The sequence below is a fragment of the Antechinus flavipes genome, chromosome 1 (assembly GCF_016432865.1).
Source record: "Antechinus flavipes isolate AdamAnt ecotype Samford, QLD, Australia chromosome 1, AdamAnt_v2, whole genome shotgun sequence".
Classification (NCBI taxonomy): Eukaryota; Metazoa; Chordata; class Mammalia; order Dasyuromorphia; family Dasyuridae; genus Antechinus; species Antechinus flavipes.
In genome coordinates this window covers 536,854,046-536,868,918 of record NC_067398.1, presented here as the reverse complement: position 1 = coordinate 536,868,918, position 14,873 = coordinate 536,854,046, and the positions used below count along the sequence as shown (strand labels likewise).

The 14,873-nt window shown below is 34.4% G+C and overlaps 1 protein-coding gene across 7 annotated transcripts in view; it reads left to right on the top strand.

Moving 5' to 3' along the window:
• CARMIL1 (capping protein regulator and myosin 1 linker 1) overlaps window positions 1-13,028 on the top strand; it is a 350,539-nt gene extending 337,511 nt beyond the window's left edge. For 3 of the 7 annotated variants that reach the window (XM_051970589.1, XM_051970588.1, XM_051970586.1), the window contains 3 exons: window positions 336-476; window positions 2,848-2,997; window positions 12,005-13,028. In XM_051970589.1, the coding sequence (XP_051826549.1) occupies window positions 336-476; window positions 2,848-2,997; window positions 12,005-12,141 (428 nt within the window). In that variant the 3' untranslated portion in view covers window positions 12,142-13,028. Of the gene's footprint in view, window positions 1-335; window positions 477-2,449; window positions 2,475-2,847; window positions 2,998-12,004 lie in introns of all 7 variants that reach the window. The other 4 variants (XM_051970591.1, XM_051970590.1, XM_051970587.1 and 1 more) reach the window with 3 other exon arrangements.
• The last annotated feature ends 1,845 nt before the right edge of the window (window positions 13,029-14,873 follow it).

Sequence of the window (14,873 nt, the reverse complement as noted above, 5' to 3'; positions counted from 1 at the left end):
CTTCTTCCCTTACTACTCTGTCTACACGTGTCCCAACAAACAGAACTCTCTACCCCACTGAACAAGCAGATTAAAAGTGTGATAGTGTGTGTGTGTGTGTGTGTGTGTGTGTGTGTGTGTGTTACATCTATGCAGGGGTAACTTTTTATAAAAATTTATTATCCTTCTCTGTATTGTTTGCCATGTTGTAATGCTGAACTGAAATGTAAAATTTGCCCTAAGACAAAACAACCAAAAAAAAAACTCCTTTCTGTTTTTTAAGTCATTTATAATATCAGACTATTATCTGACTGCTACTCTACTGAAAAATTTGATTTTTCTGTTTGTTTCCGTAGAAGATATTCCAGATTCTCCAACTGGCCCTGGTTCCCCTAAAGTTGCTTTGCTTCCACCTGTTCTAAAGAAAGTTCCTTCTGATAAAGAGAGAGATGGCCAGAGTAGCCCCCAGCCTACAGCAAGATCATTTTCCCAAGAAGGTAAGATGGGCTCTTCTCTAGGTACACATTGCTCCATTTCTTTCCTCTTAGATATATCAGGGGGAAAAAAATCATCCCTGGGAATAATTAAACTGATTTCATATGATTTGACTAAGTGGTAAGTTTCCTCAGTTCAATTTATGGTATTTTTACAGTTTCTTAGTTTTGCAAAATCTTGCCAAGAAGTGTGTGCTTTATTAATAAATTGTTGGAATAGCTTGAAGTTACATTATAGCTGGAGGGAAAAATTCTCTCTGTTCACAGGATTCTGTTTTAGAGACCCCCTCACAGAACCCATCAGATATTACCCCTACGTAAATAATCAAATGTTAGTGAATTATTTTGAAACAATCACCTGTAGGTTTCTGGACCCCATTATTTTTTAGAAAAGCTTTCATAGAAATCTAACTCTTTTGGTTCAAAAGGTAGCATTCACCCAGGAATTGAAGAGTCCCTTATTGTTTCAGATCATTCCCTCAGACCTGGTTGTAGAGTTCTTCTAAGTCTCAGAAACCACAACATTCAATTATGTGAACACTGTCAGGGGAAGCTCTACTCCTTTTACTACAATTGTTATATATATTTGCTAATATGTAAAGGTGTAGTGGATTGGTGGCTTGAATGTCATCAGTCAAAGCAAGAGGGATCATCATAGTCTGTATAAATATTCTTTCTTTCTCTTAGAAGTGGGGTTTTGTATGTGAGAAGAGGTTTAAGTTTCTTCATATTCCTTTGACTTTCCAGCATTTAACAAATCATTATGTAATGATTATTAGGTTAACATAAATGTTAAAAAATAAAGTGCTTCTGATCCCTGAAATGTGGTAAACAAATAAACCAAAAATAAAATCAAATGAAACCTCTGCCTTCCTGATTCATTCTGAACATTAGTCCATTTAAAGGGCTCTGGCCTCTTGGCTAGAGACATAAAAAGGAAGATTTGGCTGAAAATTCAGCTCTGGAGTTTGACAAGAAGCATCTAACTAACAATCTAAAAAAAGCAATGAAAGCCATTTGCACCTTTTATTTAGTATGATTTGCAGGCCATGCAAAAGAAACTCCTAGTGTTGGCAAAGTGACAACTACCTTGGCTACTTAACAGCGTTTACAAAAAGCCTTTTCCCTTTCATTTGAAAAAAACAATGTTCTTTCCTCTTTCCTTTTTTCCTCCACTTTCTATACTTGCTTGCTCTAAAACTGTATGAGGCCAACTTTGAGAACTTCCAAAAGAATGAAAACCCTGGGGAGAGGGGGCAGGACAAAATGGCCCTTTGTTCTAGGACAATTGAAACTTTGAAGTGGGTAAAAGTTGGAAGTTTAGTTTTTTTTTTCTTTAATGACCAAGATTTTTTTAAAATAACTTCAGTAATCAAATGAGAGTCTACTCTCTCTCAAATGTCTGAATAAATGAAATATAGGATGCCATGAGCATGGCCTTGCCTAGTTTGAAATGTTCTTGTTTCTTTTCCAGAAAAATGGGGCATAGAATGAATTGCTTCTAATACATTTCAGGGGAGCTGGAATAGGTATTTGGATCTTTTCCCAGCAGCTATTAGGATCAGGTGGTACCCTTTTCAGGAGTATATAAAATCATGCTTTTGAGGCTAGATGGTGGGGGGTATGAAGGTCAGCTGTGCAATTCACTGTTTTCCACTCAGAATTCCAAAAAAGACAAGTCACAGTGATTCAGATTTCCTTTGAGCTTGAGGCATAATACATTGAGAAAAGATGTAGTTCAGAAACAAATTTTAGACATAGGCATATCAAAGGTAGTGAAACATTGATTTAAAGGTTTCACAAATGCTCATTATCAGATTTTCAGCTGGAGTTACCTGGGAAATAGAGTTGCTTGTGAATAAATACTGCCTTTTGCTTTAGAAAAAAATTCCTAATCATTCTGTTTCAAATTTTTTTATGCTTTCTTCATGCCAATTACTCCCGTTTTCCTTGTTCTGTGCTTTCCTTTGGACTAGCATGCCCAACTAATTTCTGAAACAGGTAAATCACTGCAATTATTCCTGATTATTCCATAGTGAATGTGTTTTATTTCTTTTTTTATCCATTGCAGAACCAAAATGGAAATAGGATGCACTTTATAAGATTTTTGTTTTGTTTTGTAAATAACTTTTTCGGGCAATCTCAAAGCACACCTCATTTTGCACTACATTTCCATAATGTTGGCTGTTGAATTCTGTAAATAACAGCAGATATGCCCAGGACTGAAACTATCTGAATAGATAGCCTGTTTCCCTTGAATCATGATAAGTGGGGTGGATAAGATGATATTAAATTCTTTTTTTAATATTAGCTTCCACACGTGGATTTATTTGCCAATATTGACAAGGGGGTAAAATGAATCCCTTTTCCCCAGTAGAACAAACAGGAGATTATTACAAAAGAGATTCAGACCATGACAATGACAAGTTCACCAGTGGAGGAAAAAGATCTTCAAAACTGTACTCCACCACTGCGGAAGAGGAAGTGAATGCAGTTGGGCACAGGAAGTCACAGCCAACAAATGGTTAGAACCTTCAATTTTCATCTTTCATGGAATCAATGCTTGAGAACTGGCACTAAGATTTACATTTAGTTGCAAGGCAGGTCATGGTGTTCCATTCATCGGGGTGAGTTTGAGAAATTATTCAGATAACAGTAAGTATCCCTACTATAGAAGCAGATACCATTTTAACATATGCCCCCTTCAAAAAATGTTCAGAAAAGAATAGGGAAAAAAAATCTCAGATTGATATCAACTAGAATGTTCACAGAGGAGTGAGCTTACTGTGGGAGAAGAATGACTTATTGCTTGGCATCCAGTCTGCCTTTCAGGTGTATTTATAAAAATCAGATCTTTCTGTTCTCATTCTTCTTGGCTGAGTTGTAACTACTGTGAACTGACTGGACTGGAGCATAGGGCATTGAATTTAGAGTTCACTGGCACTTATAGCATTCTGGCAGGATGAAAAACAGCAGGACCAAGGAAGCTAGTTAATAAGAACAATTAATTAGAGTAGGAAGCTGCCAGCTGTGCTGGAGTGAGTTCTTCCACCTACCTCCAATCTTCATGCAATGGCCTCTCCAGAAGCAAGTTTTACACCAAAACCTTTGTGTCCTGTATGTAAACCATGTCTTCTACTTAGCTGAAGATGTGCAAAATCTCCTAGTTATGGCTTTAGTCTAGACAATTTTCTTTTGAAATATGTTTAACAGTTTTACTATAAAAATAAGCTTGAGTCTTAGGATCCAAAGAATTTTAAAATTATAAAGGACCAAAATTAGAAATGATCTCTTCTGACTCTTTTTACTTTATTGAGATCTATATAGGAAAATTAACTTGTCTGAAGTCAATTCATAAGTGAAGAGGCAGACTTTGAATCTGGCTCCTCTGAAGCTAAATCTGGGTCTCTTTTGACAGTCAATAGTTAGATGGCTCAGTGGATAGAGTATTCAATTTGGAGTCAAGAAGCCCTGGTTTCAAATCCTCCCTCAGATACCTATTAACAAAGTGACTCTGAGCAAGTAATTTAACTTTAATTTGCCTCAGCTTCCTCATCTGTAAAATGAGGGTAGTAATCCTACCTACTTCCTAGAGGTGTTGTGAGGAACCAGTTGAGAAGAGCTTTGTAAATCTTAATGTGCTGTATAAATGCTATTAATACTACAATGTAGCATAAACTTTTGAGAATAGTGGTACAATGAAATAAGCTTTTTTAGAAGAAAGGGATGACATAAACCCAATAAGCAGTAATAGATCTCTCTGCCATATACATTAGTCCAGGTAGGAATTTTCTCATTACTTAGTAAAATAGGGGGGGGAAAAACCGCAATTACATTTTTTCTTTTTCGACACATTGTTTGCTCTTTAAAGTTCCTTCAGTATAATTGTCCTAGAATATGCAGTGTAAATGAAAATCATCAAAAGAAGTAGGAAAGATTTTCATGTAGTTTTCTTTATTATATAACATTTTGAGAGAGATGAATAAATTTTTTTATAGTTGAAGGTCTGGGAAAGGAAATGTCCTTTCTCACTTCTTGCTATTTCTTATAAATATGAATTAGAAAATTAATGGCTGCCCCTTTTAAAAGAGATTTTAATTTCCTATAGAAGAGAGAAAAACAAGTGTTCCTATGTTTGGTCATGTTTGAGATTTTTTCAGAGGACTCTAGATCATGAAATGAAATGAATCTTTGCCTTTCTTTACAAAGACCATTTGGTTTTTACTAATAGGAACTTGAAATTCGGTGATTTCACAAGGTGTCAGATGGGACTATTGCCCTACCACCATGTCTCCAATCTTTTTTTCTAGGATGATAATAGATTTGCAATGAACTTATTCATTACTGTGCCTGATCTGCTGCTAGCTGACCTATGGCATATCTTGAAAGATGTCTGGTAGGAGTTAGAGAATCTGGATCCAAAAATAACTATGAAATAATCATATGATAGTAGAAACTTCAACCTTTGATTTGTTGACATTATTTAATAAGCATTTATTAAGTATTCATGTGACATGTACTCTGCTAGTTATTTATTGAGCATCTATGTGACATGTACTGAGTTAATTACAAGGAATATAAAAGTAAAAACAAAGATTATCATGTTCTTGCAAAAACAGTTTCAAAACATGCAATAAGTCAAAAGTTTAAAAAGATCTTTCCCCTTCAAGAGAAAAAAGTAAGCTCTTCCACCTTAATTCTTCTAATAGTGTCTATGTCCAAAGTTTGCAGTTTCCTACAGAAGAAAACAAATGACTTAAATTATAATCTATCTGTTTACAAGATTTTTTTTAACCTTACTCTCTAAATCACCTAAGAGTCATAAAAGGACATCTAAGGACAAGTGGTTTTTCTGAAATGGCAAAAATTCTATTTATGAAAAGTACCTATAGAATCAGTCTCTGTACAAAATGCAAGTAAATTCTGGACATTTGCATTGAAATGGCTGAATTAGCTTTGTTTATGGTCCTATTTATACAGAATGGAGACTCAGTTTTTGACAGTTACAATATATATGATGAATGCACTTATAACCCTTTTTTACTTACGTACTTTCTCTAAGGAAGTACGAAAGTACTTTTTAAAATGGAAAAGTAGCAGCTCATCATTCAAAGGATCAACATTCCAAAAGTCATCTAGTAATGTTTAGAGTAGGACTAATCTAGAGTCAGGGAACAGTGTGTTAAGAGTTGGGAAAATGTTCTGAGTAAAATATCATCCAACCTTTGACATGCTCATTGATTTAATTACATTTAGTTGCTTTGAAAAACAATCACTTTGAAACTCTTTAAATTGAATTCTTTAAAGCTAGTAGTCTCTACTAAATTCCACTCATTCGGGACTACAGCCTCCAGATCTTCCTCGACACTTCATTCTCCCATATCCCTAACCTATATAAACATGACAGTAAGATTTTTTTATTCTAAATTCCACAGCTTTTTACATCGTCCCATTCCCTTGACCCCTCCAGCACCCACCTGTCACACCCAGTTTTTCTACACACACAGCCATCACCTTAGTTCAGGCTCTCCAGTTGGATTAATGTAGTAGCTTCCTAATTGACCTCCCTGCCTCAAGGCTCACCCTTCTCAAATCTATCTTCCACATTTCTGCCAAAGTGATATTTCCAATGAACAGTCTGACCATGACCTCTGTAGGAGCTTCCTATTACCTCTTGTATTAAATGCAAATTACTCTGGCATTTAAAGCCCTTCACAGCTTGCTTCCAAACTGGATTTCAGAACCTATATTATACATTATTTCCCTTCATGCACTCTTTGGTCTAAATTTACTTCCTTTCCTTTCTTCACATGTTCCATCCCATGTCCTTTTGCTATGTTTTTTCACATGTCTGTTCTAATCTTTCTCTTTTCTTCCATTTCTTAGAAACCCTAGCTTTCTTCAAAGTGCCATTTCCTATACAAGGTCTTTCCTGATCCTCCCCAGCTGCTCATGTACCCTCTCTTATAAAATTTTATTTTTGTCTATATCTTTAGAATCTGGCACAGTACCTAGCACATAGTAGACATTTAATCAAGTCTTACTTGATTGGTTCTAACATGGAGATATCTATGGGATGTTAAGGCTATGTCAGAAGTCAAAATGCATCAGATTTCAGGTATGGACCTAGTCATAGGCTCTTTATCATTTGCTCCAAGTCTAGTGTAGTGTTAGAAGTTAGATGGGCCACTTAATTCTCCTCCCCTACCATCTGTCCTATGAACAACACATTAAGGCAAGCTAGTAAAATTACATTAAGGCCAGCTAGTAAAATATGGGGCGGTTAACAATATACAGTGAAGAGAGTACTCATACTCACTCAAATGAAATTAGGAATATTTAAAGTGTTGAAGCTTAAGACCACTTGAAATTGGGTCACCATGTAGAAGCTGACCTTTTAGCAGTTTACTTGCCATGGCATTTTCAAGCATTAGCATACTTCATTTTATAAGCACCAGAAAGGTAGTGATTTTGTTTAAAGAATGGCAATTATATTTCTGCATGAATGACTTTAATTTGTTAGTGCCAGTTCCTAGCACCTGTCTAAACCTTTGAGAACTGAATAGCATTCTGCTTTCAGAAAAGAGTTTTGGTGTTCATTTTACAATTAATGAATAGCATTTAACAAGTCTTTTAAGCTGAGCTGCAGATTGTCCCTCTAATAATTCTTTCAGCAGCTTTATTTACACAAAACAATTTTCTTATTCCCTTCAGACTTGAGCAATATTTATGAAACATACAGAAGCTATTGTTCTCAAAGCATGCTGCATTTTTTTTTTCATGATTATTTCTCTATTTTAATTGAGTCTGGCTATTTTAATGTTTATTTGGCAGATATTTGTATGCTAGAATATTTTACCTTCATTTATTGAAAATATTCCTAACTACAGCTTTTGTATCCTATCATTTTCTCTTTCCTCTTAATTAAGCTATAATTTTTCATTATATGTTATACTATTTTGTTCAAGAATTAGTTGTTTTTGCATGTAGTATAAATGGATCTTTGGAGAAGAAAAGGGAAAACAAAAGACATCTGATATTGAGGCTTTGTTTTATATCATCTGTCCCATCCCAGTAATCAAACTTGCATTCTACAAATAGTTACTATTATTTGGGGTCTGACATTGAATTGCCCTGCCGTGTTGCATTTCTCTCACAAGGGCAGATTCCATTTCTCTCCTATGTTACCCCCAAGAGAAATGTAATAGCATATTGCCACTTTAGCACATTCTAGGAGGGGTGAGCAAACAGTTGGTAAATGTTCCTTTTTAGGTCATAATAGATTTAGCTTTCTAGGATATTAGTATATCATTGTGATTTAATGGAGGGGAAAGCAAAAAGTTTGATCTAAGGTAACTCAAGGAAAATAAAATCTTATTGTTCCTTGTGGAAATCTGTTATAACAGTGGTAAAGTTGGCCATCAATTTATATATATAAAATCAAATCATTTTGGAAAATGAAAAATTCCATTTTTGAGCCTCTGCATTTGAGGTCTTGATGATATAGATGTGATTTGAATATAAATAGGTTATTTAAGTGTTGAATACCATACACAGTCACCTAGTTTGCTTATCCATTATTTATAAATGTCTTTTTTCTCTCTCAATGTGCGTGGGGCACACATAAAGCTTATAAAACAGAATAGTAACCTTATATAGGAGGATTTATATCAGGGAGGTTTAGTGTCAAAAATCTGAATTTAAAAAAAAAACTAAAATTAGGCTAAGTCAGGTTGACTGGGCAGGTATCATCTAGGAACCAGTAAAAGATATGACATTTAGCTTGATTTTTTAAAAAGAGTTTTAATATAAGGCATTTTTACTTCAGGTACATATAATTAGTAATACCATCTGTTAACCACAGGCCTGCTGTGTGATCTTTAATAAATACATAACTCATCTGTAATTAGCATATTAGAGGTATGCAAATGGATATTGCTAAAATTCTTGAAAATAGTATCTTCCCTTAGGAACAATTACCTAAAGGCTTGTTTATAATATTAATTTGGCATAGTGAATTAACCTAAGAATCAGGAGCCCTGATTGTAGATCCAGCTTTTCTAATGCTTAACTATATGATCTCAGATAAATCACTTGCCCTTTCTCTACCCCCATTTTCCTACCTTTAAAATGGGGATAATAACACCTTCTCTGCCTGCTTCACAAAGTTGTTGTAAGAGAAGAAGGAGGTGGAGCTGCAAAAAAAATTGAAGGTAATATAGACAAGATATTATTAGCAAACCCTTTCTTCATAGCTAATATCAGTATAAACCAGCCTAGTATTGGCCAAATGATCACTATTTCAAAATTAATAGAAGGGTCTGGACTACTGAAATCTTCTACTTATGATAAATGTTGAAATGTAATACTATTGTATAAAGCTAATAGTCTTTTGGAAGCATTTATACTATTTTGACATTTATATACTGTATTTGGTTTACATCCTAGAATGTGCAAATATGCTTTTGTTCTCCTATCCCCAAAAGTGATGTAATTGACTGAGCATGCAAATAAGCCCTTTTGAATGAAAATAATAGAATAATTATAATGGTAATAATGGTAGCCATCTTTATGGTGGGGGAAAGAAGGAAAAAAGAAAAGAAATTTACATGATAACTTTAAAGGGAATAGCAAGTTGTACATAACAGACTTGCAGTTTCATGTACAATCATCTTTCTTTTTATTATATTGTATTATACAAATGATTGTTTTATTCCACAAATTAAAAATAAATGTGTAGTAAGGAAAGAAAGTAATAGAATATAAACTTATTACAATCAGAAACCACCTTTTGTATTTGTGTGCCTCTAGTGCTACGCAGTAGCCCCTTAACAAATGTTTGTTGGTTGATTGATAACAAAGAATTTTTAAGCCAGAACCTGTTTTTATCAGGGAGATCATTGTGTTGAAGAGGATCTTCTGTGAAGTATTTTAGAAAGATGAATGCTTTTATTTTAAGGAATAATATTTCGTTATTAATCTCTGGCTCAGATATTTTTAGTTGTATGAATTTCATTGTTCAAAATAAAGAAGTATGGGCTATTTTACTTTATATGAGTTGAATACAAGAATCTTCCTGAAGCCAAAAAGTTGAATATAGTGAAAAATTAAAACAAGATAAAGCCAATATATCTGCTTTAGAAGATTAGGGAAAATGAGTCTATTAAATTGGTTTTGTCCCTGCATCCTGCAATTAAAGTTTATTAAGAGGTAACAAATTCAAAAGAGACAGCTAACTCCTGTACTTTAAACTTTAATAAAGCAATCATAGCTAACATCTCTTGTGACAGCATTTATTTATGGATGAATTTTATAATGATTCTTCAAGATGAAGGTCAGGAATATTCATCTACCTGCATCAAGTAGCAGGGGAGGATTTTAGAGGTGTAAAGCCCTTAGAAGATTTTCTAATGCAATCCAACCTTATCACTTAATAGAAGAAGATACAAAGAAAAAGATCAAATGACTTATCCCAGATCTTATCAATAATAATAAAATAATATCAAGAAGAATTTGAATATCTTTAATAAGGTCTACAAAGTTCTTTCCACACCATACTTTGTGAATTAGTTATTACAAGTAGTAATGTATCTTCACTTTATAGATGAGTTAGAATGTGAGTTTAGCTTTAAAACCAGGTCTTCTACTAGATCCTGTTATCTCTCTACTATATTAGCTGCTTAAGAAATAAAGTTCTCTTTGAACATTGCCATTAAATTAATTTAATGTCTAAAAATAATTTGAAGAATATATGTCTAGAGTTATAAACAACTTCGAAATGACATTGATCATCCTCAGACATATCATATTCATTATTTTTTCTCCTTAATATATTTTGTAAGTGCAGAGTAGAAATCGAAAGGCAACTTTTCTTTTTAAGAATCCAAAATCTGTGATCAAAGTTGTGGCCTAAAAGTAGCCATCATTCTGAAAAGATAAATATCTCACTTTTGAGAAGTTGGAACTCAGAGAACTTTAACACACTTCAAGTCTTATTTCATATCATTAACTAAAAATTTAAATTTTCCTTGGCTAGAGATCAGAACCTGGGAATGACCACAACCTTGGCAAAGGAAGTCACGATATTGTTGTTTGGCTCTTAGGCTATTAGGGTTAATGAGTCCTCATTTCCTGAACATTCTTTATTAGGTTAACAACTAAAATAGCCAAATGGAATTTGTGAGCCTAGTACTCATGGAGCCAGCCAAATAAGAGCTTCAAATGCATTTTGAAGGTTTTTCTGGAAAGAGATGCCCAGGACTTTTGGGAAACATTTGAACTGCTAAACTAAATGAGGCAGTTTCATTTTTCATTCAAAGCACACAAAATCCATACTTATTATTTTTAGCTAAATGCCTATATAACAGTCATTGTAAATAACCCTTAACAGCCTTTAATAACATATAATGTAGTACAGAATTTAAATCACTTTCCCCAGGCAATGGAAACTATAGTGCCTTTTTTTTTTTCTCCCTTTTGTTTTTTTTTTTTTTGCAAAGACTGTTTTGTCTCTTGCCGAACTTCTGTCTTTGCCAATAACCAGAGCAAGAATTGATAGCAATGATACCTCTGTAAAGAGAGTGGTTTTAGTATACTTGCTGGTATCACTTAATTTTTTATAAGTCCCATCCCCCAGAGAACAAAACTGAAAGGTCAAATAATTAGTAGAATGTCAATCAGTAAGTCTGACAGGGCCATGAAGACACTGTACTTCTCTGTACTTCATTTAGCATCCATTACCAAAAATCAGAATAAGTCCTAAATGATCTACTGTAGACCTAAAATAAGATAGGAATATCCTTTCAGAAAGTTTTAGAGCAAACTTTTACCCATTTCTCTCTGCTAGAAAATAGTTACAGTTCAATTCAACATTTATGGAGTGCCCACTATATGCAATGCCCTGAAGGTGATGAAACAGCAAATAAATGAGAATAGTTCATCTTTGTATTGTACTTTAAGAATTATACAGCACTTTCCTCACAACACCTGTGTGAGGTAGTTAGCACAAATTGAGTTACTCCCATTTTGCAGACAGAAATTGAGGTTCTGAGATGTCAGAGCTTGGATTCAAAGCCATGTCTCTTGAAGCTTTCCCCTAACACTCCAAGAAAACAATCTTTTTCTTCAAATACCTTTCACTATGATGGAAGAGGAAAGACTAGGTCAATTTTAGAAATATCATCTTCTTCTACCTCATAAAATGTCACTGCTCCCTTTGAGAATATCTCTCAGAGGACCTGAACAGTTTCTCTGAGGGCTTCAACATGAGGGAGAAATCTTATGAAACCCCAGTAAATGTGTGGTCTAAATACATACACACGTTTGTTAATATAGAAGGTTTAGTATTTTTTCCTGTCTTCAGCCTAAAAAAAAAAACAAAAAGTCCTTTACTGATAAATTGCAACCATCTGTCCCAAACTCTTCACCTTCGGGTGCCTCCTTCTCCTACCCTGAGTTGGCTAGTCATGCTAAATCACTGGCATCCCCATGTAGCAAACTCTTTGTGTAAGCTTCTTCCTTGTTTGCTGCAGTTTCATGGAAGATCCAAGGACACCAGTCACCTGAACACCAAGAGCAAAGGCCGAGGTCCTCCAGCAAAGATGGATACCAAGGCAGCAAGTCCAGCGATTCTGGAGAAGATGCAGAAAAAGACTTTATTTTTGTTTAAAGGGATACCCCTTGCAAACAACTGACTGTACAAGGTACTTTTGTAACCTTGGGTACTGTTTTCTGTTGGTGCATTTGGTTTTCTTTCTTTTCTTTTTTTGTGAATAGGAAACAAATTTTTTATTAATGGTATTCAAAGCACATTAATTTTGTCTTTCCTTTTCTTGATGATGCATTTGATTCTCAAACATTCCTTTATATGCCTTCACTAAAAGCCAGCATTCTGCTCACGTTTCCTACTGGAATTTCTCTGAAGCAGCTATAAAGAGTGCCCTGCCTATGGGTTTGGGGAAGGCAAAGAAAAGTAACTGGAAACCATCTCACACAAATCCACTGTGCAACAGGTTGTGTGTGGTACTGCTGAATGTAAATGTGTCAAATCTGCACGCGTCCGACAAAGAAATATATACTTGCTGTATGCAATTGCACATTGTAATTATAGTCACAGAGCACACTAATAAATAATTTGTACAAATTATATATATTAGATTCTTGGGTCTGGGTTTTACATTCTCCCAGAGAGAATGCCTTTCTTCCTGTTAAACTGTACAGAAAAACAACAACCCTCAATTGGTTAAATTGCATACTGTCAACAAGCACAACTAAGGGTGGAATAGAACCGTGACTCTACTAAATCCTTGGATTAATGTATATAGTTGATTGGAATGAGGCAATCGAGATTTTATGAATATTGGTGTTTGGGAGGTTGTTTTCAGTTCTGTCTGCATATTAGCTCTTAATGTGTGATTTAAGAGAGATATAATTAGACATCTGTAAAAAAAAAAAAGTACTCTTTTGGGGGCATATTTCAGAGATATTCACTTACATTACAAGTTGAATTTTATTCATATGTATATTTGTACCAATAAAATGATTTTGCAAGTGGAATATTGGCCTTCTCCCATGTCTTCTTAAGATGGACTTGGTTATTAGTGAAGTCATTTCATTCTTTCTGGGGAAAAAACATTGGAATAATCACAATTGTGACACACCACAAGGGGAGCTATTACATTCAGAACAAATAATTACTCACTATTACAGCTGCCTACCATATCCAGTGTAATGGTAAAAAAAATTTACATAAGGATGAAGAATCAAATACTTATCAATGCTTTACACCTGGCTGCATGACAAACAGATTTCCATATATTTTGAGGCCTGAAGAAAAGCTAAAGGCTCAGTCTGATTTTTTTTGTTGTTCTGAAGCTCCTCTTGGGAGGAAACTGAGTACTAGGGTCAATCGCTCCATGGATGCAGATGAAACTCAAGATGTGAAATATGGAGAATTTGGAGGGGCCAAGACATCCCCATCTAAAAGGTGTCCATTTCTTAGACAAGCCATTCTTGCCTAATAAGTTGGAAAAAATTGAAATTAAATTGAGTGATTCATGCCTACTTATATTTGGCTGTACCCTTGGCAAGCTGGGCCAGTTAAAGTTATATCCCAGGATATGCTCAAATCAATCACCTAATGCAGTCTCTTAACATTTTAACTAATAAATGCTAAAAGAGGGCAGCTAGGTGGCACAGTGGATAGAGCACTAATTCTGAAGTCAGAAGGACCTGAGTTCAAATTTGACCTCAGACATTTAACACATCCTAATTGTGTGACCCTGGGCAAGTCACTTCACCCCAATTGCCTCAGCAAAAAATAAGCAAATAAATAAATGCTTAAAGAAAAAGCCATAAAATTCAATAATGTAGGTCTTTCTGAAGCTGTGTTTTGTAAAACCTTGGTTTCATGTGATATGAAAAGGAATTCTAAAATTTGTAGATGAGTTTTTTGCCTTCTAGAGTATTAAAATATAAAACTATGTGTATATATATATATATATAAACTATTTGGCATGTAAATTCTTGGCATGTAAATGTATTCTCTAAAAATTCTTTATTTCTTCTAAGCATAATGTAGAACTTTAGACCAATATAGATAATTTTAGCCAGTGAAGTTCAGTCTTAAAAATGAGACATTTGAATTTCAAATAATTTTTTTAAAAGGTCATAGAAGTAGCTTATGGCTAGCTAGTCAAGGCCTCTGGCTCCAAAAACAGTATTATTCTCAAAGTAGAAAATCTGTAATTAATATAGAGAGTCAGAACCATGGTCTCAACCTTTGTTATGAACAAACATGAGAAAACTGAGTTATGCTTCTTAGCAAAGGATATAGGTTAAATGTTAGAAGTAGAGAGGACTGGGAAAATTCTTTGAGGAAATGGCTTTTCTGCCACAACAGAAATTTTATAAAGTCTTTAAAAGTTCTTTTTTTTAGTTTTAACAAATAATAATGATGGTGATGATAGCTACCATTTATGTAGTGCTTTAAGGTCTTCGGTGTTCTATACGTATATGATCTCATTTGATCTTCATATCCCTGAAATACGTACTATTACTATTATTGCCGTTTCCAGATGAGAAAACTGAATCTGAAGGCATAGGCTCTTTCTAAAGATTTACAGATGAATTCACATGAAAAAGGGAATGGTCTAAGTGATTTCTGAGTCACTTCCTGTTCTATGGAATTTTGTCTGATTAGAGTCTCCAAATCACTCCACAGGTATGGGGTATATAAAGAAGTGAAGACAACTTGGGGAGAACCAAAAACAACAAAACAGTGGGACTAGAATATATGCAGAGTAGTTCAAAACTGGGTGTCACCAGAAAGCTTGCAAAGGATGGCAGATATATATAAATGCTTGTTGATTGATGGTTAGCTACATCCTGCCTGTTGGACAA